The sequence below is a fragment of the Notothenia rossii genome (genome assembly GCF_949606895.1).
Source record: "Notothenia rossii genome assembly, contig: scaffold_145, whole genome shotgun sequence".
Lineage (NCBI taxonomy): Eukaryota > Metazoa > Chordata > Actinopteri > Perciformes > Nototheniidae > Notothenia > Notothenia rossii.
The window spans coordinates 35,786-63,270 of record NW_027640176.1 but is presented as its reverse complement, the minus strand read 5'-3'; the positions used below and the strand labels follow the sequence as shown (position 1 = coordinate 63,270).

Here is a 27,485-nt window from a genome sequence, read left to right as displayed (position 1 = left end):
ATTTGTAAAGAATAATACGAAAATATGATATATAAACATGTAATAAGATATATATCACTCAAGTAATACGACGTACCCAGGAAGGCCTCCAGACTCCATGTGATTGGCCAGCGTGACGTCATGTGACCACACGTCAAACTGCCACTTGCGGAGGCCGATGACGCCGCAGAGCACGTTTCCCGAGTGCACCCCCACCCTCATGTTGATGTCAACTCCTGTGGCATCGCGCACCTGCCTGCAAGAGATTCATTATTATTAATACAGCTATTCTCCATGTTGTTCCTGTATGCAGAACACGGTGTTTACGCACATTAAAAGGAAGACATCACAATAAGAGTAAAGCTAATTGCTATTGAAGGTTGTTTCTATCTATAGGACTTTCCATGTGTCAATACTAGCTGAGATTAACCTACTGTTGTAATAATGTCATTTTTCCACAAATGGCTTTTAACACCTTATTGAGGTACCACTTTACAATAAGACTACCCTTATAAAGGGTTTACAAATAGTTTGTAATTAATTAATTAATTAGGTTGTGAATACTTTATAAATCCTTAATAAGCTTTTATAAGACATGAGATAAACAGGGCGACTGTGACCGGTTGCTTGCCAAATAGTGAGCACACATTTATCTGTACTGCTAGGCCTTATTAGAAATGGTAGTAACTCATTCATAAATGGTGATGTGTTTTAAACTTTACAATAAGGCTCCCTTTTATAAATGTTAGTAACTCGTAAATAAATGGTCATAAAGAGATGCCAAGAAACATCAAGATGGATGGGGCGAGATTCAACTGGGTGAACAACAGATACCGAGGATGCTGGCTGATGAAGAAGACGAAGTAAGCTAGTGCCAATAAGGCTTAGTCATCTTGCCAAATAGTGAGCCTGTGTTGATGTATGAAAACTATGTTAGAACTAGTTTATAAATGGTTCTTAATGATTAATAAAGTGTTTACAAACTAATTAATACCCTAATTATAAAACCTTTATGAATCCTTTATAAGGGTAGTGTTATTGGCACAAATCATCCATGACCTAAGTGTACCTATCACATTTATTTATAGTCCAGTGAAAGAGTCCCAAAACACAGAAATGAGTTAGCATTTTTGCACTTCCTGTTCCCTCGTTGGAAAGTCATTTTATTTAATGAATTTGGTGAGATGACTGAAATAAGGCTTTGTGCGCACAAGCTTAAAAGATGTTGACGTTTTGTTCAAGATTTTGTTATGTATTGTTTATGTTTTATAGTGTCTTAAAAAAGGCTAACTGAGACGACCAACGCTTTTGGGTACATTCAACGTCATCACACTCATCTGCTTCGAGGTTGATCTAATGAAATCACATGGCTGCATCACGGCCTGGTACGGCAGCTGCACCGCCCTTAATCGTAAGGCTTTACAGAGGGTGGTGAAAACTGCAGAGAACATCACCAGGACGGAGCTGCAATCCACGGAGGACCTTTACTCCCAGCGGCTCAGGAAGAAAGCCCTCCGGATTATCAAAGACCCCCATCACCCCAGCCACAAACTGTTCAGTCTGCTGCCGTCTGGCAGGCGTTACCGCAGCATCCGGACTAAAACAACCAGATTCAGAGACAGCTTCATCCCACAGGCAATAAGACTGCTAAACAACTGAACTACAGTCATCTGCTACTTAGTAATTATGTATCTATTATCTAATATATAATTCCAATAACTTGTATATAGACTCGTATTGCACTATTCCACTTTTTTTTCTCACTTTTTTAAAAACTATTTTTCTTTTTGTATTACTTTTAATATAGTATATTTTAATATCGTTTTAATATTGTCTGCTTATCTGTATTATTGTGTTGTGTAGCATTATTGGAGAAGCCTGTGACCTAAGATTTTCAACGACATAATTACTCTGTAGCTATGTTAGTTTGACAATAAAGAACCTTGAACCTTGAATGTACTGTGATAGCCTTGTGTTGCTTCTGCATCACGTTATTGTGTGAAGATTATCTTGTGGAACAAAACGTGTAAGTATCACAAACCTTTGTTAGCCTCAGAGCTAATTTCCTCAATGGAAAAATGCCTTTTGGTTGTTGTCAAGCGAGCAAGCATGATGCAAATGTGTATGGCGTACAGATTTCCCTGCAGGACTCTATATGTTTCAGATTATGAAAGTGTATCGGTCGGCACACACTCACTTGATGGCTTCACACATGTCCAGGCCCATTTTGACGCAGTTCTTGGCGTGTCTAGGCAGAGAGACCGGCAGCCCCGACACGCAGTAGTAGCAATCTCCCAGGATCTTGATTCTCATGCATTCATTTTCCTTTAATGGATACAGGATAGAAGAGAGGGAACCTGGTTACTGGCCTGGTTTAATGCAAATAGGAACAAACTGGTTGCATTCAATTGTGGGTAAGCAGTGTGTGTGCACATAGCAACACATGGGAGTCAATCAATACACAGTGTTTGATTACTGAGTGCTTTGGTGGTGGTGATAAGGAGAGAGTGTTTCCTTGTTTAACACAGATTTCCCAGCCAGTGTGAGGTTTATCAGAAATCTCACCACTGTAATCTTTGTATTGTTACTGCATCAGTCTCTAAACTGTCAACATCAGCTTAGAGGGTGGTGGCTTTTTTGTAATAATGACACAATAATGTTTACTCACCTTGGCAATTTGATCAAATTTTCCAAACAGTTCATTGAGCATGATGACGAGCTCTTTGGGAGAACAGTCACTGGCCAGCTGCGTGAAGCCAACGATGTCGGCATACAGAATACTGCAAGAAAGAAATTATGCAAATTAGAGAGTTTAACACACACAACGATGACGGTAAATTAGGGTCGATTAAAATAATACATATTTACGAAACTGGGAGGGAGGCAATATTACAAAATATAGCATTACTTTCCGGAAAAAACTTGGATACACTTAAATAGAAGTTGTACAAATATAATAAAACTTGCAAATTTACAAGAATAAAAATGCAATGTTTTCTGAGATTATACAATTGTATCTTTCTTATTTAAAATTGTTTCAATATTTGATGTTCATTTTATTCACTGTATATTATTTTGTTATGAATGCCCTGTAACAATATAATTTCTTAAAATGCAAATAGCACAGAACAGTTTCCCTTTATCGTCATTTCAACCAAATTAAAAATCAGTTCTAACAGTTTTCATACATCAACACAGGCTCACTATTTGGCAAGATGACTAAGCCTTTTGGCTACTTATGGCGCATTTCCACTGCAGCACGTAGCACGGTTTAAGCGTGCCATGCCAAACCCGGCTCGTTTTTTCTTGTTTTTCCACTAGGGGTAGTTCCGGCTACTTTTTCACCTTTTTTCTGGCCCTCAAAAATCGAGGTTCTTACCGGGCCAACAACCGGGCTGAGTATGCTGAACTAGTGACGTAAACACTCTCGACTGCTGAATGGTCAGAGAGAGTCGCTGGCAAGGGGGCTACAACTACAACACAATGAACATATTTGACCGTGATTTAATTATAACAAACGTTTCAAAATGATGCCGAAGTAACAACATACTGATACCGGTGAGTAAAAACCATGACAAGTCTGCAGACAGACGGCAGGTGAGAAACCTTTTAAAATGCGTGTTGTCTAAATGGAGATCAGGCTAAGCTAACGCTGTATATGCTCCGACCGTCCACACTCACAACAACGGCCTACAGACATAAATAAACCAGCGACTGTATTCGCCATGACACAGACATTCTGTGGTTTGTACTTGTTTCACTTTTGTCTAGTTTCTGAACAGATATGAGGAGCTGTGAGCTCTGAGTGCTAACAGCTAACGGCTGATGTTATTTTTCTGTGGTTCGCATTGAAGATGACCTCACGGCTCCGCCTACACTGCGTTACTATAGTTACTGCCCCATTACTAAATTGTAATGGAAACGCAGCATGTGAGCCTGGCCTACCAAGGCCTAACTATACCGTACTAAGCCGTGCGAGGCCCTGCAATGGAAATGCGCCATTAGCGAGAATCAACTCAGTGAACAACAGATACCAAGGATGCTGGCTGATGAAGAAGCCAATATAAGGCTTAGCAGTAAGGAGAGCGGGGTATTGTGAGACATCGGTTAATGTGAGACACCCCCTCTATCTAGGCAACGGAACACAATTGTGGTCATGTGACCATTATGTTTTCAAGCCCCTCCCGTTCCCCCCTTGCCAGGAAGGTGAAGTTGGTGCTGGTGCTGCGGTAAGTATGTTTTTTTCACAAAAATGTGTTTTTTGCATGTAAAAGTAAATTGTCTTGCTATGAGCTTAATCAACTATTGTGTTAAAGCAAATTGATTCAGGTAGAAAAACTTATATCATACATGTTGGTGAACTTCCAACATATAAAACCATGTGATTGATGCTAGTTGAAGATTAGCCTGAATTGCTGGAGATGTTGTTTTTTCTAAAATGGTGGCTGTGGGGTTAAGTGAGACAAATGCATGAAGCACAAGTCAAGTTTAGTCTTAAACATATTTAGTGTAATATTACATTACATATGTTTTCTTTTTAATGTCATCAACATTGTAGAAAAGCCATCATGCCAAGAAACTACACAAGAAAGACAACCTGGGGCCAAACACCCCTCGCAGAGATGGAGAGTGCAGCCGCTGAGGTCATGCAAGGAAAGAAGTCCTTAAGAAAAGCTGGAAGGGATAGAAATATTGACAAGACAACCCTACAAAGATTCATAAAGAAAAAAGAGAAAGGGGAAGTAAAATGAGTAGCCTGGGGTGCAGTAGCTGAGGCAAAGAGAATATTCACAGATGAGATGGAGGAGGAGCTTGCCAAACACTTGAAACAACTAGCTTACCAGTTCCATGGCCTTGCTCCAGTTAAGTGCCGTGAACTGGCATTTGAATATGCAGAGAGAAACAATATCCCTGTCCCTGCCAATTGGACAGAGAAACAATGTGCAGGTAGGCTAGGGGGTGCAAGAGATCACATGATTCTGTAGGTTAACTTAGAACACATGATCTTGCCACAAAGCTAAATCTTATAATAATGAATTCTCTACTCTTTAGGAATAGAGTGGTTTGGCAGGTTCCTAGCACGTCGCCATCTCTCTGTCCGAACTCCGGAGGCAACATCCCTGGGAAGGGCTACAGCCTTCAATAAAACTACAGTGAAACTACAATTCGCAGAGATATTTTCCCTGAGGAAGCGTTTGCACCATCCATGGTGTCAGACCGGCCAAACCCTGAGCTGCAGCCTGCATGCACTGATCCATCCACTTCAGATGATCCAGATGGTCCACTCCCTGCAGATGAACCACCTGCTGCAGAGGCTAATCCATCCACCCCGCGTGGATGTGCCTCGCCAGCTGACTCAGATGTTCCCAGCCGACCTGGATATGTGTCTCCTCGTGAAATCCTACCACTTCCCAAATGTCCCCCCAGAGCACAAACCATCCTAACAGATACTCCTGAGAAGCAGGCAATAGAAAAGGCTTATGAAGAGAGACAAAAGAAACTGGCAGGGAAAAAACTAAATAGTAAAGAAAAGAGAAAACTGAAAAAGAAAGAACCCAAAAGGAAAATCATAGATAGCAGCTCTGAGGAGAGTGATGTCCCTGTCCCACTTGATGATGAGAGCCCTGAGGATGAGAGAAGTGATCCTTGAAACACAGATCTGAACGTGGGTGACTTTGTCCTAGTCCAAACACAGGAGTCTCCGTTACGTTGGCATGGTTGAGAAAGTTGAGGATGACGAAATACTTACACAATTCCTCAGAAGAATCCAGGGAAACAAGAAACAGTGGGAGAGACCCACGTTCGCTCTAAAAGAGAATGATGTGGCACATGTTCCTAAAGGTGATGTGGTGAAGAAGCTGCCTCAACCTAATAGGCCTGGAGGAACCACACGGAGAGAGCAACTCTTCACCTTTCCCTGTAACCTTCAGGGCTGGAATGTGTATGTAGGCCTTGTTATATAGAGTATGAGGCTGATGGGTCTAGCCTATGTTCTGAGCCCCAGACTGTGTACTAGCTGGTTCTGATTATGGGTCCATGTTCTGACCCCCAGACTGTGCACTAGCTGGTTCTGATTATGGGTCCATGTTCTGACCCCCAGACTGTGCACTAGCTGGTTCTGATTGTCCTTTGCTCTGACCCCCAGACACTAGCTGGCTCTAAAGGTCCTGTGTTCTGACTCCCACAATGTGAATGTTAATTAAAACATTTTGAATTATATTATGTTGTATTTGATTTACTTTTTAGTACTTTGGGTTACTTTCAAGTGTTTAAAAAAATGTGCTTAATTGACCAATCCCCATGATTCTGATACTAGTCCGACATTAGTTTTGGAATGTGTGGTTGTCAATCTAGCTATCAGGTTTCTAATTGTTACAACATGTGTTGTTATGGTAGTTTTAAAGTGGAAAACGTAAGTGGATCAGCTTACCCCCAACTGGTTCACTTTACCCCCTTGATTTCTCTGGTCTGTCTAAGTTTACCCCTGACCTGGGGTAAAGGGAGACACTTTTTTTTAAACAATCATATTTTCATTGCCCTTTGTCCTGAAGACATTCTGATAATTTCCATAGCTAGGAAACATCCTGAATTAATAGGAAATGTGTATATTTTACTGATTTATAATTTTAGCTCTGCTAGAGGGGAGCAAATGTAAAAAATGGCTCACATTACCCCGCTCTCCCCTACAGATAAATGTGGGCTCACTATTTGGCAAGCAACCGGTCACAGTTGCCCTGCTTATCTCATGTCTTATAAAAGCTTATTAATGATTTATAAAGTGTTCACAACCTAATTAATAAATGAATTACAAACTATTCGTAAACCCTTTATAAGGCTCTTATTGTAAAGTGGTACTAAATAAGTAATAAAAAATACATGCATTTGCTGTGACATTGTCGAAACTGATAGTGAGATTTTGCATTTTTGAGAATCAGTTAATAAAATGAAAAAATAAATAAAAAATGAAATAAAATGGATAAATGACAAAAACTAATACAATTAAATACATATTTAAATACAGAAATAATTGTAACGCAGTTGGAATGTGTCTGCTACCAGCAAATAATAACATTAAATGCATTAAAGAAAATGAAGGACAAAAAGCTTAAAGCATCTGTGTCCTTTAAATGTTGGCCTGATTTCCTCCGCCCTCCCTCATCGGCCCATTACGACCCATTACAGCCTCTGAATTGGGGCGCAGGACTTCAGGCAGAAAGGCTCCGAGCGTCACCCCATTAACCTCCGCTGGACCTGATCAGTGACGGATTAAAAAGCCTGTCTGGTTGAGAGCTGAATCACAGACCTCATTAAAGCTGCCGGAGCACAGAAGGCCAGTGTTTTCTCCTCTGACCTCCGACAGACCCGTCTCCAGCTGGACGTTTGGCAGAAGCACCTGAACGCCTCCTGTCTTTACACGTCGTCGGACAACAGGGACGGAAAATAAACATTTGCAAAGTAATCCCCCTGAGAGCATCGTGTTCTCCTTCACAGGAAAGCAAGTGCACTTAAATAAGAGCAAAGAACACCCTTTAAAATGGTGGGAAAGTGTAATACTCTTTCTTTCTTTCGTATATTCAGTGTATCCACTTATTGAGGATTGTACAAAATAATTAATGTTAAGTGTTTTTCAAGTTATATATTTAATTTCTCTTTGGTTACCTCATTTTCTAACTATGCATATACTGTACATCTAGAGAGAAACTAGGATTGCACACAAAATAAATTGCGTAAATAGAAACAAAGGTGTGTACTCTGATGTAGATATACATTTTATTTTTAGGCTTTTAGGGTATAAATTATATTTTTAAAATGCAATTTAGTTTCTTTCTTTCATTTAAAATAAATTATAATGATTATTAATTATAATCATGACACATTCAGACAAAAAACGACCCTAAAATATGTATTAAATTATCCATTATAGGTTATTACTTATATATACAGCATATTATATACTCAAATATTGACAAACTAAAGTAAACTGACCGGTAAATAAAGTATAGTACGAAGCCTTAGCTTTACTTAAATATACACACACACACACACACACACACACACACACACACACACACACACACACACACACACACACACACACACACACACACACACACACACACACACACACACACACACACACACACACACACACACACACACACACACACACACACACACACACACACACACACACACACACACACACACACACACACACACACACACACACACACACACACACACACACACACACACACACACACACACACACACACACACACACACACACACACACACACAGTAAAAGTCAAACTAAACCATTCTGTTGTCCAGCAGAGAAACCCAGCAGCTGTTTCTGAACACGTCGAGCTGCTCCATGAGACAGAAGCTCAGATAATGAGCGTCTGCAGTAATTACAGGGATGAGTCAGTGAGGCAGTCTGTCATTCAACACCTTTTACTAAATGAACATAGCAGCAAACATGACCGATGCCTTCACAATGACCTGTTGATGAGCAAAGACCAAAGGTTTAGTGTCCTAATCTTCTAGAAGACAACATTGCCTTCTAGCATTTCTATTTTTCTGTGTTTTTGTGGTCATTTGAGTTGGATTTGATGTATTTTCAGTTTTTCTGTTCGGAACAGAAATCAATTTGCATAATAAAATCCACAACTAAGCCTTCTTAGTGTATTCATTTCCTCTTAAAAATCACTAGAATGCCAGTTGCTTATTACAATAAGGCAGAGGCTGTATTTCGCCTACCTACTCTGTGAAAAAAAGCAAACGAGCTGGTGTGCCATCTGCCAAAGTTCACTGTAAGCCGACCCAAAATCTGTCAGCACTTGCTAAATGAATAAAACCCTCGTAAAACAAAGAGCCATAACTGGGTTAATGCGCTGAAAACCAAATGACGTACTAATCTCCGTCGTTATGAAAAGTGTTGAGAGAAATATGTGCTTTTTTGTGTAGGTTTTTTTCATAACGAGTTCATAGAAAAAGCATAACATCTCTGAGATGTTTCTCATTTTTTAAGGTGCAGTTTCATATTTTTGTGCTTTTATGCTTTTAATGAATTGAACAGAAAATACAAGCTTCCCTGTGAACGACTGAGGATTTATGAAACTGCAGATAAAGGAGACCGATAGGGAAAATAAATCATAAAAAAGCAAGCTTATTAAGTTTGAAAAGTGTCTGGAGAAACCTCTCTTTTATTACAGACTGTGAGCAGAACAAGTTCAGGAAAGAGTCGATATACTTCCATTGATCATTTACCAATTAAACATGTCCCTTAAAAGGTCTCCATGGCTGATCAATAACACCCTCCCCTAAGTGCATACTTTAACCGAGGGAATAAAGCTTCCTGATGAGCTGGGAAGGGCCATTTAATGATCAATAAATCAACACATCGATAGCTTTGCATGTGTTAATGAGTTTTCTCTGGGTCGTACCTGACGTTCTCGTGCCTCTTGACGTACAGACTGTGGAAGTTGTTGTCTTTGACGAGGCGCTGCTGCTCCTCTTTGTCCTTACAGTCCTGAAGGCGCTCCATGATGGCAAGCTTCATCTTCATGGAGATGTAGACAGGAAGCACAGACTGCAGCAAGTTCTCCTGCACACACACACACACACAGACACAACACACACAATTAGTTGCATAACTGCTATTTAGGTGAGACAGGAAATTGGGCTTATTTCCAGACGGTGGCACTCAATATACGTGATGACACACACACACACACACACACACACACACACACACACACACACACACACACACACACACACACCCCTACTGGTTTTTGTGAACTAGAAGGACACTTTGACCCAAACACGTTTTTTCCTTCATTAGAAGGACACCCCTTTCCACTAGCTTTACAAAGATGTTTTGAATATCAAAAAATCTATTTTGAGCCATACAACACAAATCCCACTTCAAATGTCCAATACACATAGCACAACTCAAAATACAACAACCTGACACCATGCTTAATTAGGAGGACAGCAGATAATGAGCTGCATAAGCCCCGCCCATGACACAATGGTTATTTGGGAGGACAGTAGCTATACAACACACAAACATGTCACTGAAGTGTATTAAAGGGGCAAACATGATTTAATGGAACATAACTTTACACAAACAAGTGTTGGATTGTGCATTACAAAAACAAACCTTTTATAAAGGGACAAAATGTTTTGCACAACAGCATAGGAATACCTGATTTGTGATGTAATATTTTAATATGAGACAATATAGTGCACCATAGATATATAGCTTAAAAGTATGTTAATGTATATGTATGTTTATGTGTTTTAGTTATTGCTTGCCTCCTGTTTCCAATCTGTTGTTTTCATGCAAATGTAGAACCACATTCTAATACTCTCCAGAGGGGTATACTACAAGCAGGTCTTCCGAGACGAATTAAAAACATTTGCAAGTCAATGCTTATATTTGCAGCACTGCTAATTGCAATTACATCATCGATATGAAAAGAACCGATTTTATAGCAAAGTGACGGAACTGGTTTATCACTAATACAAAATGCTATTTGCCCTACAAGACTGCTCATCTACTTGGAGCATTACCTTTTAAAAGCTGACACAAAAGGGCGTATTGCACCTTGCACAGTGAACAATGAGCCAAGTTTAATGGTTATTTTCACATACAGTAACATTTTCTCACATGAAAATTGAGCGAAGACTAAATCTTCATTATTTGAAACATATAACTCTCCTTCCACCTTGGAACAACAGAGGATTAGGACCACACAAAAAAGAAAAGATAGGAGAATAAACTCATAATTACGAGATTAAAGTTGCTATGTTAGGAGAATAAAGATGAAATTATCCTGGGGGCTGAGGGGTCGTTGCAGCAGATCTTCAAGGAAGTTATATTGACAGATTGGAACTGGAACGGATCAAACACTCATAAACAAAACGTTGCTAAAATACAACTACCGTAATAAGGTAAACAACTATCCACAATCCAATTTTCATCAAAACAACTTCACACCCGCCGCCCTCCAAGCTGGACACATAACACAGGTGTCTGTCTGCAGCCAGAGGAGAGAGGAGGGGTCAGGGACCGTCTACAAAGTGCAACACTGAAAAAAATACTGCAAATAAACTACTAAAACCACCTATTTCCGCAGACTTGCATGTGTAGTGTAAGCAACTGAGGAGTTATTGAGTATAGTATCTTCGTAGACGGTCCCTGACCCCTCCTCTCTCCTCTGGCTGCAGAGAGACACCTGTGTGATTTGTCCAGCTCAGAGGGCGGCGGGTGTGAAGTTGTTTTGATGAAATTGGATTGTGGATAGTTGTTTACCTTATTACGGTAGTTAGTTTCTGTTTTAGCAACGTTTGGTTTATGAGTGTTTGATCCGTGAAGTTCCAATCCTTCAATATAACTATGTGCTGCAACAACCCCTCAGCCCCCGGAATGATTTCATTTTTATTCTCCTAACATAACAGCTTTAATCTTGTAATTATCCTTATAATAAAACATTGCTCCTACATGTAACATAATAATTCAAGTTTAACTGTGAACTGTCCTCACTGCATGTTCGATTAAATGTCATCTTTTTTGTAGCAGTGCTTTCTTCTTCTGAGTCGTGCCTTGGTTCCTGACGAAGTCTCTAACATTTTGCAAAGAGCGACCAGCCAGAATAGGATGCTCTGTAGCTTGGCACTGTCTGCATTCTATCATTGTCGCCAATTTCCCCTTGGCAATGTGTGCATTAAAGTGTCTCAAAACTGCTGCCACCTCTTTTGGAGACCACTTCTGTTTTTTCATCCTGCTGGGATTCCTCTCCACAGCATTTTCAAGTGACTCTACAAACAGAAAAAGAGATCAGTCAATGGTAAACACGTTAACACGTATTTTATTTAAGATGTATTATGTTACTTACTAAAACTATAACTACAAATGGGTTTGGGATGAAGCCATCGAACTGTCTTTCCGGCTTTCTTTCTTCCAATTTCTGATATTGTGCTGGTTCTGAACAATAGCATGTAGGGATCAAATGCTAATGCTTGCTCTTTGCCATATCTAAACATCTGTAAGTCTAACTGTGCAGAGCTTGCAGGAATGATTCTTCTGTATGTAGGGTTACATTTTTTTTTTTAAACTTACGCAGCTTAAGGTTAGTATTTGACATAATAATAGTACTTACAGGATCAAGTTTTCTGAGACTTGTATTTCGTCCTCACTATGTTTTTAAATGACTTAACAGGAAAAAGACGCATGTAACAATATAGTTTCAGGAAACCATATTCTTTAATTTTTTGGTCATGATAAACTCAAATCTTCCAGTTTAAAAGAAAAATGCAGTTCATGGCTTTAACGTTTAATGCTTCACAATAACCTGAACCAGGGTTTAACCTCCATGCTTGAGAAAGTGACTCATTGGTAGTAGCATTTTGTGTATGTGTTGTGTACATTTACCAGGTGGCTCATGCATGTCCCCTCTCCTGCTAGGCTCCTTGTCATTATCATCTGCATTTGTGTTCAATGCTAGAAAAGAAGAAGAAAACATCCATCTTAACCAAGAGATTTGTGTAAATATTCAATCTTCATTTCAGCTATTATGTTATTACATGATTACAAAACCCTCTGTAAAAGGCTTTACAGAGGGTGGTGAAAACTGCACAGCACATCACCAGGATGGAACTGCCCCTGTATATACTATGTTGCATTGTTGGAGGGGATTGGGACGCAATAATTTCACTGCCAGACTACACTTTAGCTTCTGTGCATGTGACAATAAAGCCTTTGAATTTAATTGAAAATGTAAAAGACGGGAGTGTGTTGCACTTAATGAATGAATTTGAGTGATTTGGAAAATCATTGGAAAATGGAGATGGGGATGAATGTTTGAAGGACAATTATCTGACCAGAAAGTAGTCCAAGGTAAAATAAAGCTTCTCAACTCTTGAATATAAATCTGTTGTTGAACCAAAGATGACTAAAAGCCCTCATTTGAGATATACTTGCTAGTTAAAAACGTCTCTTCCTTTCATACCTTTAGAAGGGCCTTCTAGGGCGGAATCAATATCTGAAAATGGATAATATAATATTAGAAAACGCATGGTAACCTTCAGTAACATTGCTTAGCCTACATGCAATTACATTAAAATATCTGAGTATACTGAAGGACTGAGGTGGGGGGGCGTTCCTACCATCTGAGGTGCCTGGAGGTTCCTCAACAGGACGCCTTGCTGTCTCCATCCCTGCAAATGTTAGTAAAGGTCAATATAATGGGTCATGTGATGTGAACAGGTTGGTGCCAATTCAAATATGAGATAAATCAGTTAAACAGTTCTACTATTTAAGATATTTAAGATGCCCACACAGACTGTGCGGCCATAATCTACTATTCTTATTTGGATTTTAATAATTTGATGTTTGTATATTTACATTCATTTACCCATATTTGTCTTTAGATGTGGGACAGGATCCTCCTCTTCCGCCTCACTGTCTTCACTTTCCCCGATATCAGTCAAGTCCAAGTTATCTGTCAAAATAAAACTTTTAGCATCAAAGACGTTTAGCATTGCAAATTACAATTTTTTAAAATTGTGATAAATCTGAAGCTTGATGAATGCTAAAGTTATAATGATGGATTTCTAAAGGTTGTCTATATATTACATTTTGCTTCAGTAAATGACTGTTCACAGTGCTTGTAATCCTTTAAATAACTTTAAAATAGTAATACCTTCTATTTGAATCTCTTCTAGTGTTTTGCCTTGAAGATCTTGGAGGGACCCTTTCTCCATGGCTAGGAGGAGTTTCGATATTTTTGCCAGCTGGGTTGTTGCCTCTGGGAGCCTGTAATACTGTCTGTGGACACGAATATCGTGTCCTAGGAAGTCAGCAACTTGGTCCAACTCATGGTTCTTGAGGTTCAAGACTTGGGACAAAGTTGCAACATGTTTGCGCAACTTTGTCGACCTCAGAAGTTCGGGGTTCTTGGCGCCACATTCATTAGCATAAATCCTCAGACAGTCCTGTCCTCTGTAAGGAGTCAAACATTGAGGTCTTGCAAACAAGAAATAGTTGTCTTCTGGAATTCCACATTCTTTTCTTTTGCTTAAGAGTTGTTTTAAAGCATCAACAATGCCTGGTGATAGCAGAACAGCAACTTTGCGCCCTCTTTTCCCCCTAATTTCCACACGACTAAAATGTTTACAAAGTTTTTGTTCAAACTTTGAAAGTCCAGCGGCAACATCCTTGTGTAAGGCAGTTGTGTCCCTCTCGAGAAAGCCTTTGACGTGCATTTTTGACACTTCTCCTCCACGTCTTCGGTTGAAGAGTATTATCTTTGCCAGAGTTGCTTTGCAAAGTTTAGCATAGATATGTGGTGATGGCGTCTTTTCTAACTCCTCATATGCTAAACTTGCGGTTTTCTCCAGATGTTGGTGGAGAAGTTGGACGTCTGCTGTAAAAGGCAGAGTAGATGGCTTGTTGAAGTGTGCCTCATTTAAGGTTGTCAAAGCTGTGTGTGAGACAAGTTCAGACCACTTTGAGGTATACAATGTTTGAAAAGTTTGGGTGGACTTTATAAGCTCACTGTCTTCTGCCATCAGAGCTCTGCAGTGTATGATGTCACATATCTTTCGCAATGAGTGGCCCAACTTAAGTGCTAGGCTTGGAGTTTGGTAGAAGTGCTTTTCTTCCTCAAATCCAGACACTCTTTTGACAGCACGGATGACCACATGGAAGTTGGCAGGTCTTACAGCATCCTCAAGGGTTTGTATGGAAAATTCTTTGCGCAGCGTGAGAAGAAGTCTTCCAACTTCTCTGAGTTTCTGTCGAATATAATCGTATTTGGTGGGATCCTGTCCATGTTTGTTGAAGAATGACTGGGCCAGTTGAAGAATGCAGAAGTCGCTGCGGACAGCAGCAGAAACGTCATCAGATTTCATCGCAGTTAACAGCTTCCAAACACCTGGTGATATCTGCTGACACAATGTCGACTCCGCCATACTGGCCATTGACAAGACCCTAGTTCTTCCTGACCCTGCATTGGCTTCCACAGGCTTTAAAGAACATATCCGTACATGGCGCCACAGATCTTTCCGAAGATACAAAGCCTGGCAATACATGCAGTGCACATAGTCTTTTGAATCATACTCTTTCTTTGATTTGCGTCTAAGTTTCAGCAAACCGGACCCACTTGTTAAAACCTCTTTATTGTGTTCATAGTTCCCTTTGTTCCGTAGTTTGTTGAGCATTTTCGTACGTGAGTAAGTGACGTGTAAATTTTGACTGTGGTTTTCCACAAATGTAGCAAAACGTTTTGTGGCTTACAGAAGAGGGTTTGTTTGAAAGTAAGCACTGATCTTCAGAAGCTTCGGTTCGTTCCCTAACAGATGTTACGGTAGCATTGTCTTTAGCCTGAACTCCTAATACGAGTGCTTGTTTGGCTTCTCTACAAATCTTTTCAAGGTGCGCTGTGCTGACGGCATCGTTAGGCAAAGTTTTTTCCTCTTCTTCCATGAAACCTCCTAGAATGTGCCTTTTTTCTGTCTTCTTCGATGCAGACTCACTGCACGACGCTTCAATAGATTGTATTTTAGTAACTTTTTTTGGAGGCTCGATTAACAATTCCAATGAACTATCCGAATAACTGTCTGGATAAGAATCTGGTACATATTCCTCCTCCTCTGATGTAGCTTCATCTGAAGTTGGTTCTTTGAAATCCTGATATAAAGAAAGGGAGTATTATTACCATGAGCCTTTAAGTGCACAACTTTAAGATTAATTCAGAGAACCAACTCACAAATTGCTGTGTTTTCAGTTTCATCTTCGATTCTTGATCATAGCAGGATTTGTGCCAGAAGCAGGAGCAAACTGAACAGAGCATTACAAAGTCATTACTATTGAGTTTCAAAAATATTGTACAAGTGAAGTAAGCATTTGACTTACTGACTCACTCTTTTTATTCTCAGAGGCAGATTTAATCACCACAAAGAAGTTGTTGCCCTCTACAAATATAGTATTTTGTAATGTAGCATTTATGTAGTTTTTTCCTTTACTTTTTTATCATCAGTGTGAGAATAAAATAGAAATCAATTCCATATTTTAAAAAGCAGGTCAAATTGAAATGATAAACTTCCATTGACAAAAACAACATTCGGACAGAAAAAAATCCATTATAATAAAATGTATGGTTGAGCATTCATGGACACCATTTATTTATCAAAACAAAATACTCACTTTTACATCTCACACCAATCCACTTCAAGGGAGCAAAGGGTCCACGACACCTGGCACATTTGTCCAAGCTTGGTACAACTGAGGAGACCAACTCATGTTTACAGTTCTGTGGACAAAAAACATTGATTATGAAATAACAATAAAAAATACTTTACTCTTGCAATTTAAAACATTGTCTCCGACTTAATTTTAATCTTAAATGGGTTGACAGGTAAGCTAGTGCAGATGTGACTGGAGAAACCATCACTGTTGCAATTAAAATACTAAATGTACTGTAACTTCAATTGAAATAATATTGTCCCCATGTAAATATATCTTAAATAAGCGTCTTGTACATAGCTAAAATTTAACATAATCACAAGAATAACCAACAGCTCCTTGGTTTCTTTTTCCTGGTCAGAAACGTCAAATACAACATTAAAAAAAGGACTTCATTTTCCTTCTCCCCTTTGTAAAAAGAACATATTTATCTGATAAATGAACTTCAACACAACATTAATCCAAACGTGTACTTTTTCCGCACAAGAGAGGGAATTACTCCAAGTGTTTGAACATATTATCTATAAGCAATAAGCAAGTGTGTTAACTAATCAACGGCAACTCTCTCCGTCTTTACTCGCAGCACTACGCCTTTGCAGTAGAGCAGCGGTTACTTATTAAAAACGTCCGTATCATTCATAAAATAAAATGATAAATATAAAGGTCTGTGCCATCCGGTACAGCAAATTTGGCACTCCCCAAATGTAATAAAATACTGATTATCCCGCCCAGAATCGTTAATTGTTTATTATAAAGGAGGCAAGACAAATCCGCCATGGACAATGTTGAACCCATAGTGGGACTCAGGTGTCATGGCAGCATCTTCATGCAGAGTCTCAGTGGAAATCTTGGGGATGAAGAAGGACCAAGTTTAATCACTAAACATCCATAGTAGTACACAAATGCTTTACTGGCTCTTGTTGTGAGTTAACACAATCATGTAGAAAGACACTGATTATAGTATGTAATATCTAAAGAGTATGATCATTCAGTTTAACAGTAAGAAGAAAAAAGGCATTGACACACAGTCCTCTTAGTGTCTAAAGCGGTCCGGTAGAGTGATACACAGGACCTGTGTATCGAACCTCACAATTCAAATCCAGTCTACATGGTTTATAACTGGAAAGAAAAATGTAACTAATACCAACATTGAGTTGTGGTTAACTCACCTGTTGAATGTCATCACAATGGGACTCAGATGTCATGGCAGCATCTTCATGCAGAGTCTCAGTGGAAATCTTGGGGATGAAGAAGGACCAAGTTTAATCACTAAACATCCATAGTAGTACACAAATGCTTTACTGGCTCTTGTTGTGAGTTAACACAATCATGTAGAAAGACACTGATTATAGTATGTAATATCTAAAGAGTATGATCATTCAGTTTAACAGTAAGAAGAAAAAAGGCATTGACACACAGTCCTCTTAGTGTCTAAAGCGGTCCGGTAGAGTGATACACAGGACCTGTGTATCGAACCTCACAATTCAAATCCAGTCTACATGGTTTATAACTGGAAAGAAAAATGTAACTAATACCAACATTGAGTTGTGGTTAACTCACCTGTTGAATGTCATCACAATGGGACTCAGATGTCATGGCAGCATCTTCATGCAGAGTCTCAGTGGAAATCTTGGGGATGAAGAAGGACAAAGTTTAATCACTAAACATCCATAGTAGTACACAAATGCTTTACTGGCTCTTGTTGTGAGTTAACACAATCATGTAGAAAGACACTGATTATAGTATGTAATATCTAAAGAGTATGATCATTCAGTTTAACAGTAAGAAGAAAAAAGGCATTGACACACAGTCCTCTTAGTGTCTAAAGCGGTCCAGTAGAGTGATACACAGGACCTGTGTATCGAACCTCACAATTCAAATCCAGTCTACATGGTTTATAACTGGAAAGAAACATGTAACTAATACCAACATTGAGTTGTGGTTAACTCACCTGTTGAATGTCATCACAATGGGACTCAGATGTCATGGCAGCATCTTCATGCAGAGTCTCAGTGGAAATCTTGGGGATGAAGAAGGACCAAGTTTAATCACTAAACATCCATAGTAGTACACAAATGCTTTACTGGCTCTTGTTGTGAGTTAACACAATCATGTAGAAAGACACTGATTATAGTATGTAATATCTAAAGAGTATGATCATTCAGTTTAACAGTAAGAAGAAAAAAGGCATTGACACACAGTCCTCTTAATGTCTAAAGCGGTCCGGTAGAGTGATACACAGGACCTGTGTATCGAACCTCACAATTCAAATCCAGTCTACATGGTTTATAACTGGAAAGAAACATGTAACTAATACCAACATTGAGTTGTGGTTAACTCACCTGTTGAATGTCATCACAATGGGACTCAGATGTCATGGCAGCATCTTCATGCAGAGTCTCAGTGGAAATCTTGGGGATGAAGAAGGACAAAGTTTAATCACTAAACATCCATAGTAGTACAAAAATGCTTTACTGGCTCTTGTTGTGAGTTAACACAATCATGTAGAAAGACACTGATTATAGTATGTAATATCTAAAGAGTATGATCATTCAGTTTAACAGTAAGAAGAAAAAAGGCATTGACACACAGTCCTCTTAGTGTCTAAAGCGGTCCGGTAGAGTGATACACAGGACCTGTGTATCGAACCTCACAATTCAAATCCAGTCTACATGGTTTATAACTGGAAAGAAACATGTAACTAATACCAACATTGAGTTGTGGTTAACCCACCTGTTGAATGTCATCACAATGGGACTCAGATGTCATGGCAGCATCTTCATGCAGAGTCTCAGTGGAAATCTTGGGGATGAAGAAGGACCAAGTTGAATCACTAAACATCCATAGTAGTACACAAATGCTTTACTGGCTCTTGTTGTGAGTTAACACAATCATGTAGAAAGACACTGATTATAGTATGTAATATCTAAAGAGTATGATCATTCAGTTTAACAGTAAGAAGAAAAAAGGCATTGACACACAGTCCTCTTAATGTCTAAAGCGGTCCGGTAGAGTGATACACAGGACCTGTGTATCGAACCTCACAATTCAAATCCAGTCTACATGGTTTATAACTGGAAAGAAAAATGTAACTAATACCAACATTGAGTTGTGGTTAACCCACCTGTTGAATGTCATCACAATGGGACTCAGATGTCATGGCAGCATCTTCATGCAGAGTCTCAGTGGAAATCTTGGGGATGAAGAAGGACCAAGTTGAATCACTAAACATCCATAGTAGTACACAAATGCTTTACTGGCTCTTGTTGTGAGTTAACACAATCATGTAGAAAGACACTGATTATAGTATGTAATATCTAAAGAGTATGATCATTCAGTTTAACAGTAAGAAGAAAAAAGGCATTGACACACAGTCCTCTTAATGTCTAAAGCGGTCCGGTAGAGTGATACACAGGACCTGTGTATCGAACCTCACAATTCAAATCCAGTCTACATGGTTTATAACTGGAAAGAAACAAGTAACTAATACCAACATTGAGTTGTGGTTAACTCACCTGTTGAATGTCATCACAATGGGACTCAGATGTCATGGCAGCATCTTCATGCAGAGTCTCAGTGGAAATCTTGGGGATGAAGAAGGACCAAGTTGAATCACTAAACATCCATAGTAGTACACAAATGCTTTAATGGCTCTTGTTGTGAGTTAACACACAATATCCACCTCATAGTTCAATAACAGGTCATCAAGTCAATGGCCATAATTTAAAATCATCTTATGTATTAATAGCATTTCTTATAGAACTGTTCAATTTTCCATGTGACTAACATATTGGACATGGCAGAGCTAAGTTTATTGTGAAAATAGTGTTAAATGATAGATTTACATAGCAGTGATGATACAAGACACCATTCATAATTACCCTGCATCTCCATGGCCAATCAGAATCGCTGTAGTCATAAGCTATCTCTTGTCCGGGACTGATGTCTTTGAGTGCAAAAAGACAAAGATGGGGCTTTCCATCCACTTTGATCAATTTCATTTTGCAGTTCGGGTTCACATGGTCATCGTTGACAAATCTCCCTAGGGAGTTGTCCTCTTTGGCAGCATCAACACTGATTGGGGCAAGGACACAATTCTGATTACAAACTAACAGTATTACAACCACAGCAAACTAGCATTAGATTAAATACATATAGACAAAAAAAGTCTCAAAATGTACACTGTATGCCCAACTTAACATCAATATAGCAGTGTTTGTATGTCTGGGTAACTACACATTTAGAAATAACATTACAATATTTACCTACCATAACTCTTGTCCATTAAAACGAAAGTCGAACATGAAAACCTTGAGTGCATTATGATATAGTGTATGCCGGTTTTCACGTTCAGACTTTGTAATGACTTCCCCTCTGTATTCAATGAGGAAGTCTCCATTTTGAAACGGTCGGCAGCTGAAAACTCCTCGACCTAACAAAGATCAGAGGATGGGTCAGGAGAAGTGATGAGGTTAAAAAACAATACACATTTGTCATGCTCATGACAAGAATAGTACACAAAATAGTGACAAAATACTTTTGTCACTCACCTTTATAGGAATTGATGAATTTCACATCAAATCCATCCTTGTCTTTGCACACGGATGAAAAATGTGCAGCCTCTTCTCGCGGTTTAATCTTTGCTCTCCGAGGTCTTGCTGATGTCATATCCATTTCACTGTTGGTGAGAAAACAGAACCTTTGATTATCTATGAAAGCCATGCCACTGAAACAGCTTAATATGTGTAACAATGGCTGATAAGTCACTGCATTTGGCATCTATAAACTAAATAAACTGTTCAGCTTCATATTTTCACTGGATGCTTCCCTCAAAATCTCAACCAGTGTTAACGCTGTTACGCTGTATGGGTTTAAATGAACTTTAAATTCAGATGCAGAAACAGATGGCTAACTAACTGGCTGCTTCCAGCAGCTAACAGCTTGAAAAGTGCAGACAAATGTAAGACATGGAAAGCTGTGATTATAAGACGGCAATAACATAGGTAACAGTCAGCAATCACGCTAAATATCTGAGATATTTCATCAACTTAATCAGAGCATAGTTCACTGTTAACACAGCAACGGGCTAACAGCTATGTCTGTGAAGCATGCTATGTCTGTGAAGCATGCTACTTTTACTTTTAAGTTCCAACTCACATTGAGTTGGAACTTACCAGGATGAATTAAACTCATCAATATTATCTACAAATGCTTGCTCAATAAATGTATGGAAAAAACTGCCTTAAATAACATTATTTGGAATAAAAAACGCAAATGTAGGCCTACTGACTAGATGAATGCTGACATGTGTCCCCAAATAAGCTAGCATTAGCCGTAGCTGCTAACGTTTTACCCTAAAACCTGTCATTCCATACAGTTTCAACAAGCTTCCAATATAAAAACAGTGACAAGCTTCGAAACAAGAATTAAAAGATAACATTAGCAGTGTCATTTAATTTTTTACACCAGTCCTACCTTGAACTTGTGACGTCTGGGGAATGAAATGCGAATATGGCCTCACTGCCACCGCAGTCCGGGGAGTCCCTCCCCCTTGTGAATTTCCACGGAATGCTGATTCCCAAACGTCAAAATATTATTAAGGGCAAATGTATACATTCATGATTGGATGCATGTAAACAAAGGTAAAGTTACCTTATTAAAAGTAAATTATAACTTATTGTAACATTGAGCTGAGCTCCATGTAATCCGGATACTCTGCCTATTTTTCGGACATATGATGATGCCTGCTCGGCCCGGGCCGGACACTGAAATAATTTTCGTGGTTACCCGCTGGGAACGTGGTGCTCCCTTGCTAAAGCAGTGTTTCCCTTTAATGGAAAAAGGATCAATTTAATATGATTTGAGAGGCTCAGAAGAGTCAGCAATGCCGGTGTTATGCCGTAGATTGAAGCCTTGCCGTAGATTGAAGCCCTGTTCGCGAGGAGGCGCATCTTTTGAATGATATATTTATTTCCCATCAGATTAAACAGCAAACGGTTGAATAAATAATGTGCATACAATTGCGAGGAGGCTCGTTTTAAGGACACTTTTCAGATCTGTCACAATCTTCGTATTGGAACAAACTTCCGTTTTTAAGTGTAGTCCCACTCTGTTATGTTCCTCCTTCAGCACAGACAATGACAGGATAATATGTAATTTGTCAGTATAGTCCTATTTCTTAAAACCTTCGCTGTTGTTTAAGTGTCTGATACTTGATAACCACGAATAGTAAGCAATTATATAACAGTAATGATATAACATATATGATAATGTCAGACAATGTGTTATTTTCAATCAAGCCTCAAAGATAATTTTTTCAAACTGGCTTCACTCACTTTAATTGCTCCTTTGAATGTGATTGTCCTCTGTGATTTCCTACTCAACACATGTTTGTATTGTAATGCCACTCATATTTTATTTTTTATTTTATTTTGAAGTGACATTGAATGTTTTGAAAGGTGCCCTAAAATAAAGTGTATTATTGATCTTATATCTGTGCCTCTATCACACTATTAATGTTCCTTATTTTAGACTAGGTTTTTACTGGTGTCAATAGGGAAGATCTGCACTGTTCTCTACATAACATGTTCAGCAGAGCAGGTATTTCTCCTGCTAGATATGGCACCCCCCCTACAACTTTGTCCAGGACAGTCACAACGTCACCAAAATCACACTGTTGCCTGTTCCCCTCTAGTGTGTGCTCACAAAAGCATTTTACTCTGGGCCCAGCAGGTACAAAATTAAAGAGGGGCTTCCAAATCCAGCAGAGCAGGTGCTGCCGGATTTGGATCCCCCCCCCCCTATATCTTTGTCCAAGATAGTCACAACTTCACCAAAATCACACTGGTGTTTGCTGTTCCCCTCTAGTTTATGCTCACCAAAGCATTTTACTCTGGGCCCAGCAGGTGAAAAACTAAAGAGGGGGTTCCAAAACAACAAGTTTGAATCCCTGAAAGGTGCACAAGTTGTTCTTCAATTCAATCATGCTTCATAAGCTTAAGAGCAACAGAAGCACAGCTCCGATGTAAGACGCCATTGTTGTTGTGATGTAGGCTTTACGCCGCGGCGTTAACAGCGACGTGATGACGGAGCTCATACAGGAGGCTCTGGTCAGCAGAAAAGCAAACTGGTTCAACATTGAGAACCAATTGCGAACCGCTGTTGAACCAGCACGGAGCCCGAACAGTTCTCTGTTGCCACTTTCACACCAAACCAGAATGATGGAATCCCTAATTTCCTCTCAATTGTACGTTGAGAAACGTTGTTCTTAAACTGTTGGACTATTTGCTCACGCAGTTCTTCACAAAGTGGGGAACCTCGCCCCATCCTTGCTTGAAAATATTTGAGGCTTCTTTTATACCCAATCATGACACTCACCTGTTTCCAGTTCACCTGTTGACCTGGGGAATGTTCCAAACTGGGATTTTTGTAGCATTCTTCAACTTTCCCAGTCTTTTGTTGACACTGTCCCAGCTTTATGAAACGTGTTGCAGTAATCAAATTCAAAATGAAAGAATATTAAACAGTTTATCAGTTTGAATATTAAACATCTTGTATTTGTAGTGGATTCAACTGAATATAGGTCAACAACAATTAGAAAAGCATTGTAGTCTGTTTTTATTTATGTTTTACACAAAATCCTAACTTCACCTGAATTTCGGTTTGTAAATGTGTTGGATGGGTAGTGGCTCAGTCATAGGGGGCTTGGACTGGGAGCCGTAGGGTCGCCGGTTCAAGTCCCCGACCAGACCTAAAATATGGAGTGTGGACCACTACTTGGAGAGGTCCCAGTTCACCTCCTGCTCTGCCGTGGTGCCCTTGAGCAAGGTACCGGACACCCCCCTTACCCCCTCACTTTCATTGCTCCCCGGGCGCTGTACACTAGCTGCCCACTAGCTTCCCACTGCTCCTAGTACTAGGCTCCTGGTACTAGGATGGGTTAAATGCAGAGGCCAAATTTCACTGTGTGCTGTGTGCTCTGCATGTGAGACTATTAAAGAGGGTTTCATCCCTCCCAATTCTATTCTAGAAGTATTGCAGAGATGAGTGTCGTATGAGTGGGAATGTTGTTTGCTTTGAGCAAACAAATACAAACAGACGCTAATGAGCTGAAATTAGTCTTACAATCTTAATTCAGCACTCTTTGTCTATGTTTTACCATCCACCTAACACAATACAATTTTCAATATTGTTCTACATATGACGGGGGGACGGGCAGCGTTGACTATGGATCAGTCACAATATAAATAAATGCACACATAATGATTCACACATGGTAGAATGAGGATTTACATATACATTTCTCTATCTGCATAAATGTGGTTTGTTTCTAAAAATGTTTTAGATCCACACAAGAATGTTTGTAATAGATATCCACAAGAATTTTAATTCAAGTGTTAGCAATTTTCATTAAAGATATATTTTGTGTTGTTACATTTATATAGAAACTATTCAACCTGCATTCACAAACTAGCCTTTCGTGTATGAAATGCAGAGCACTTTATACATAAAAAGCAATAAATATTCATGTGTTGATAAAAAATGTGGATAAATGTGGAATTTTTCACATTTACATAAAACAATACACATTTATGTGTGCAATGATAGATATGTGTTCGGAGAGAGATATGTATATCCTAATTTTACATTTCTGAACCATTTTGTGAGTATTTATTTATATTGAAGGACTACTTTGACAAAACAACATCCACATTTTTACTAAGGGCACAAGGTGGTGTACTCTATGTTGGGCATGCATTTTTATATCCAATAACAATAAATAACAAATAAACAATTACATCTGACAATGGAAGTTATGTAATATCCCTGCAGTTAAGATCTTGAGCAGTCTTGGTATAAATTCAGCCTTGTCTAAGAATGAAATAATACAATGGTAAAATGCAGTCAATTCAAAGACAAGACCTCAAAAAAGTGGTCTTGAGACAAAGACCGATATGGACTACTAAAACACTGAGTCCCTTAAAGTATATTATCAGATAAAAGCTATAGTAAAGGTGCAATGAAATGTAGGTAGTATTAGACATAATAATAATAATAATAATAATAATAATAATGATAATAATAATAATAATAACATAATAATAATTAATTATTATTATGTTATTATTATTATTATTATTACAAACACAGCATTTTTCACAGAAACATGAATTGTCAGGACCATCCGGCAGTCAGCCAATCAGAGCTCCTTCTGTGTGAATATTCATGAGCGGGTGCATTACCCAAAACCAGCTGTACGAGCGCTGTTCTGACACAGAAAATACACAATTTCTGGGTTTTGTGAATAAAAAGGTCTTTTTTTTTTTTGGGGGTATTTAAGCTTTCTACACATATAGAAACACTTCTACGCTTTTAGAATTTTTATTGATTAGCAGGACACCGACCCTGTCCTGTTAATACAAAATGTCTGGCTAATGTCGGTGTGTATTCATACCAAAAGTCCTCTTAATTAACAAAGGTGCACACACACACACACACACACACACACACACACACACACACACACACACACACACACACACACACACACACACACACACACACACACACACACACACACACACACACACACACACACACACACACACACACACACACACACACACACACACACACACACACACACACACACACACACACACACACACACACACACACACACACACACACACACACACACACACACACACACACACACACACACCTCATAAACATCTCACTCTTTAAAATCCAGCTCGTAACAGTTGGCTGAACACACCATTCATCTGCCAAGTGGACAATGACCGTTTTTATTTGTAAGCCCTAGCACCAATCTGGAGTTTTGGGGGCACTATTATGTAAAACTACTTCATACAGGTTCAAATACAACAAATACTGAACATCCAAACAGTGGTACTAATGTATGTAGTCAAAGCAGTCTATTTACAGAGTGTTAAGTACGTTTTGAAAGCGGCTCAGCCAATCAGAATCAAGGAAAAAATATAAAATAGCTCTACGCTTAAAACTCATATAAATATTTCTCATTTTAAGGCGTTCAAGCATATCCTGTGAGTCATAAATATGAACTTCAGCTAATGAAATATGGATTTCATAATACTTTATCCCTAATCCTTCTTTATTATTTCCTCGAGGCAGATCAGGTGGGATGAACCAGTTATGTTCAAGTCATTAAAGGGACATCAAAGGATATTTAGGACATTCACATTCTTGTTTTGAAGTGGTTTTAAACTATTTGGATGTTAAGTCCTATTGTTTTTATATGAAAGAAACACGAAAGGTGCGCTCAGTACAGGACGCTTTTCCCCCCTCACATAAAAGATGAAATTAATTCAATTGTCGCCATCATCTCCTTCATCTTAAACTTATTTAAGTTTACGTAAAGTGGTATTTATTCGTTTTGAATCCTCCCCTACTTTAGTGGATCATAACATAGAACTCTTTTCTTCGATGTTTCTGATTTATGTAACACCCCTACAACTTTGACAGGATGAACTGCTGCTTTTGACACGGCTTCAGATAAATGTTTATTAGACCATGGGATGTTTTGCTTTAACACGTCAGACATTTCCAAGTGTCTTTGGAAGAAGCCAAGTGGGCCGTAACAAAGCGTTTATTTCCCTGGAGGGTTTCTGGACCCTCTCCAGGTGGCACAGACTTCGACTCAAAGAAATACAATTGCACCTTATCCTAATTTGAGGGTGTTATTGCAAAGAGGTGAATGTGTTTGGACTGAAAGCATTCCAGCTTCTTGATTCATTTTTAAAATGAGTAAAATAAACATCATAATTGAAGTTGACTTTACAAGTTAGGGTATGTGTCCTCTATAAGAATGTGTGTGTGTGTGTGTGTGTGTGTGTGTGTGTGTGTGTGTGTGTGTGTGTGTGTGTGTGTGTGTGTGTGTGTGTGTGTGTGTGTGTGTGTGTGTGTGTGTGTGTGTGTGTGTGTGTGCGTGTGCGTGTGCGTGTGTGTGTGTGTGTGTGTGTGTGTGTGTGTGTGTGTGTGTGTGTGTGTGTGTGTGTGTGTGTGTCACTCAGCTGCAACCTGAACTGCTTCCATTCACTCTGGCTGACCTCTTGCAAAGTTCAAATGACGCTTTTGGTTTTCCACTGAGGAAGGGAAACTCCCCTCTCATAAAGTGGTCTTTGTAGAGAGGAAGGCGGGAAACTATAGGATGAATGTTACCTGATGAAGTGCAGCTGTAAATGTTATCCATTTGTCTTTATTACTT

General features: G+C 39.1%; 3 protein-coding genes across 8 annotated transcripts in view; all 3 read right to left on the bottom strand.

Annotated features, from left to right (window-relative positions):
- Positions 1-27,485, bottom strand: part of adcy7 (adenylate cyclase 7) — a 67,388-nt gene that overhangs the window by 34,514 nt on the left and 5,389 nt on the right. For all 3 annotated transcript variants that reach the window (XM_079695174.1, XM_079695175.1, XM_079695176.1), the window contains exons 4-7: positions 9,429-9,589; positions 2,648-2,759; positions 2,177-2,304; positions 77-235 (exon numbers count right to left, since the gene is read on the bottom strand). In XM_079695174.1, coding sequence (XP_079551300.1) covers positions 77-235; positions 2,177-2,304; positions 2,648-2,759; positions 9,429-9,589 — 560 coding nt within the window. The remainder of the gene's footprint in view (positions 1-76; positions 236-2,176; positions 2,305-2,647; positions 2,760-9,428; positions 9,590-27,485) is intronic.
- On the bottom strand, positions 10,599-15,217 carry LOC307027002 (uncharacterized protein). The gene is made up of 6 exons (XM_079695177.1): positions 13,695-15,217; positions 13,407-13,493; positions 13,159-13,209; positions 13,002-13,034; positions 12,425-12,493; positions 10,599-11,811 (listed from the first exon to the last, which is right to left on the bottom strand). The coding sequence occupies exons 1-6, from the start codon at positions 15,211-15,213 to the stop codon at positions 11,555-11,557; spliced, it is 2,016 nt and encodes a 671-aa protein (XP_079551303.1). The 5' UTR covers positions 15,214-15,217; the 3' UTR covers positions 10,599-11,554.
- Positions 15,238-20,906, bottom strand: LOC307027004 (N-lysine methyltransferase KMT5A-A-like). 4 transcript variants are annotated; one of them, XR_013804503.1, is made up of 8 exons: positions 20,788-20,906; positions 20,507-20,669; positions 20,119-20,311; positions 18,580-18,648; positions 16,278-16,304; positions 16,199-16,243; positions 15,762-15,832; positions 15,238-15,682 (listed from the first exon to the last, which is right to left on the bottom strand). XR_013804503.1 is itself a non-coding variant. In XM_079695181.1 (6 exons), exons 1-6 carry the CDS (start codon positions 20,903-20,905, stop codon positions 16,223-16,225), a joined length of 591 nt encoding a protein of 196 aa, XP_079551307.1. In that variant the 5' UTR covers position 20,906; the 3' UTR covers positions 15,976-16,222. The 4 variants fall into 4 exon arrangements, 2 of the variants coding, with proteins under 2 accessions (XP_079551307.1, XP_079551306.1); XM_079695181.1 differs by lacking the exons at positions 15,238-15,682; positions 15,762-15,832 and having other exon boundaries at positions 15,976-16,243; XM_079695180.1 differs by lacking the exons at positions 15,238-15,682; positions 15,762-15,832 and having other exon boundaries at positions 15,976-16,304.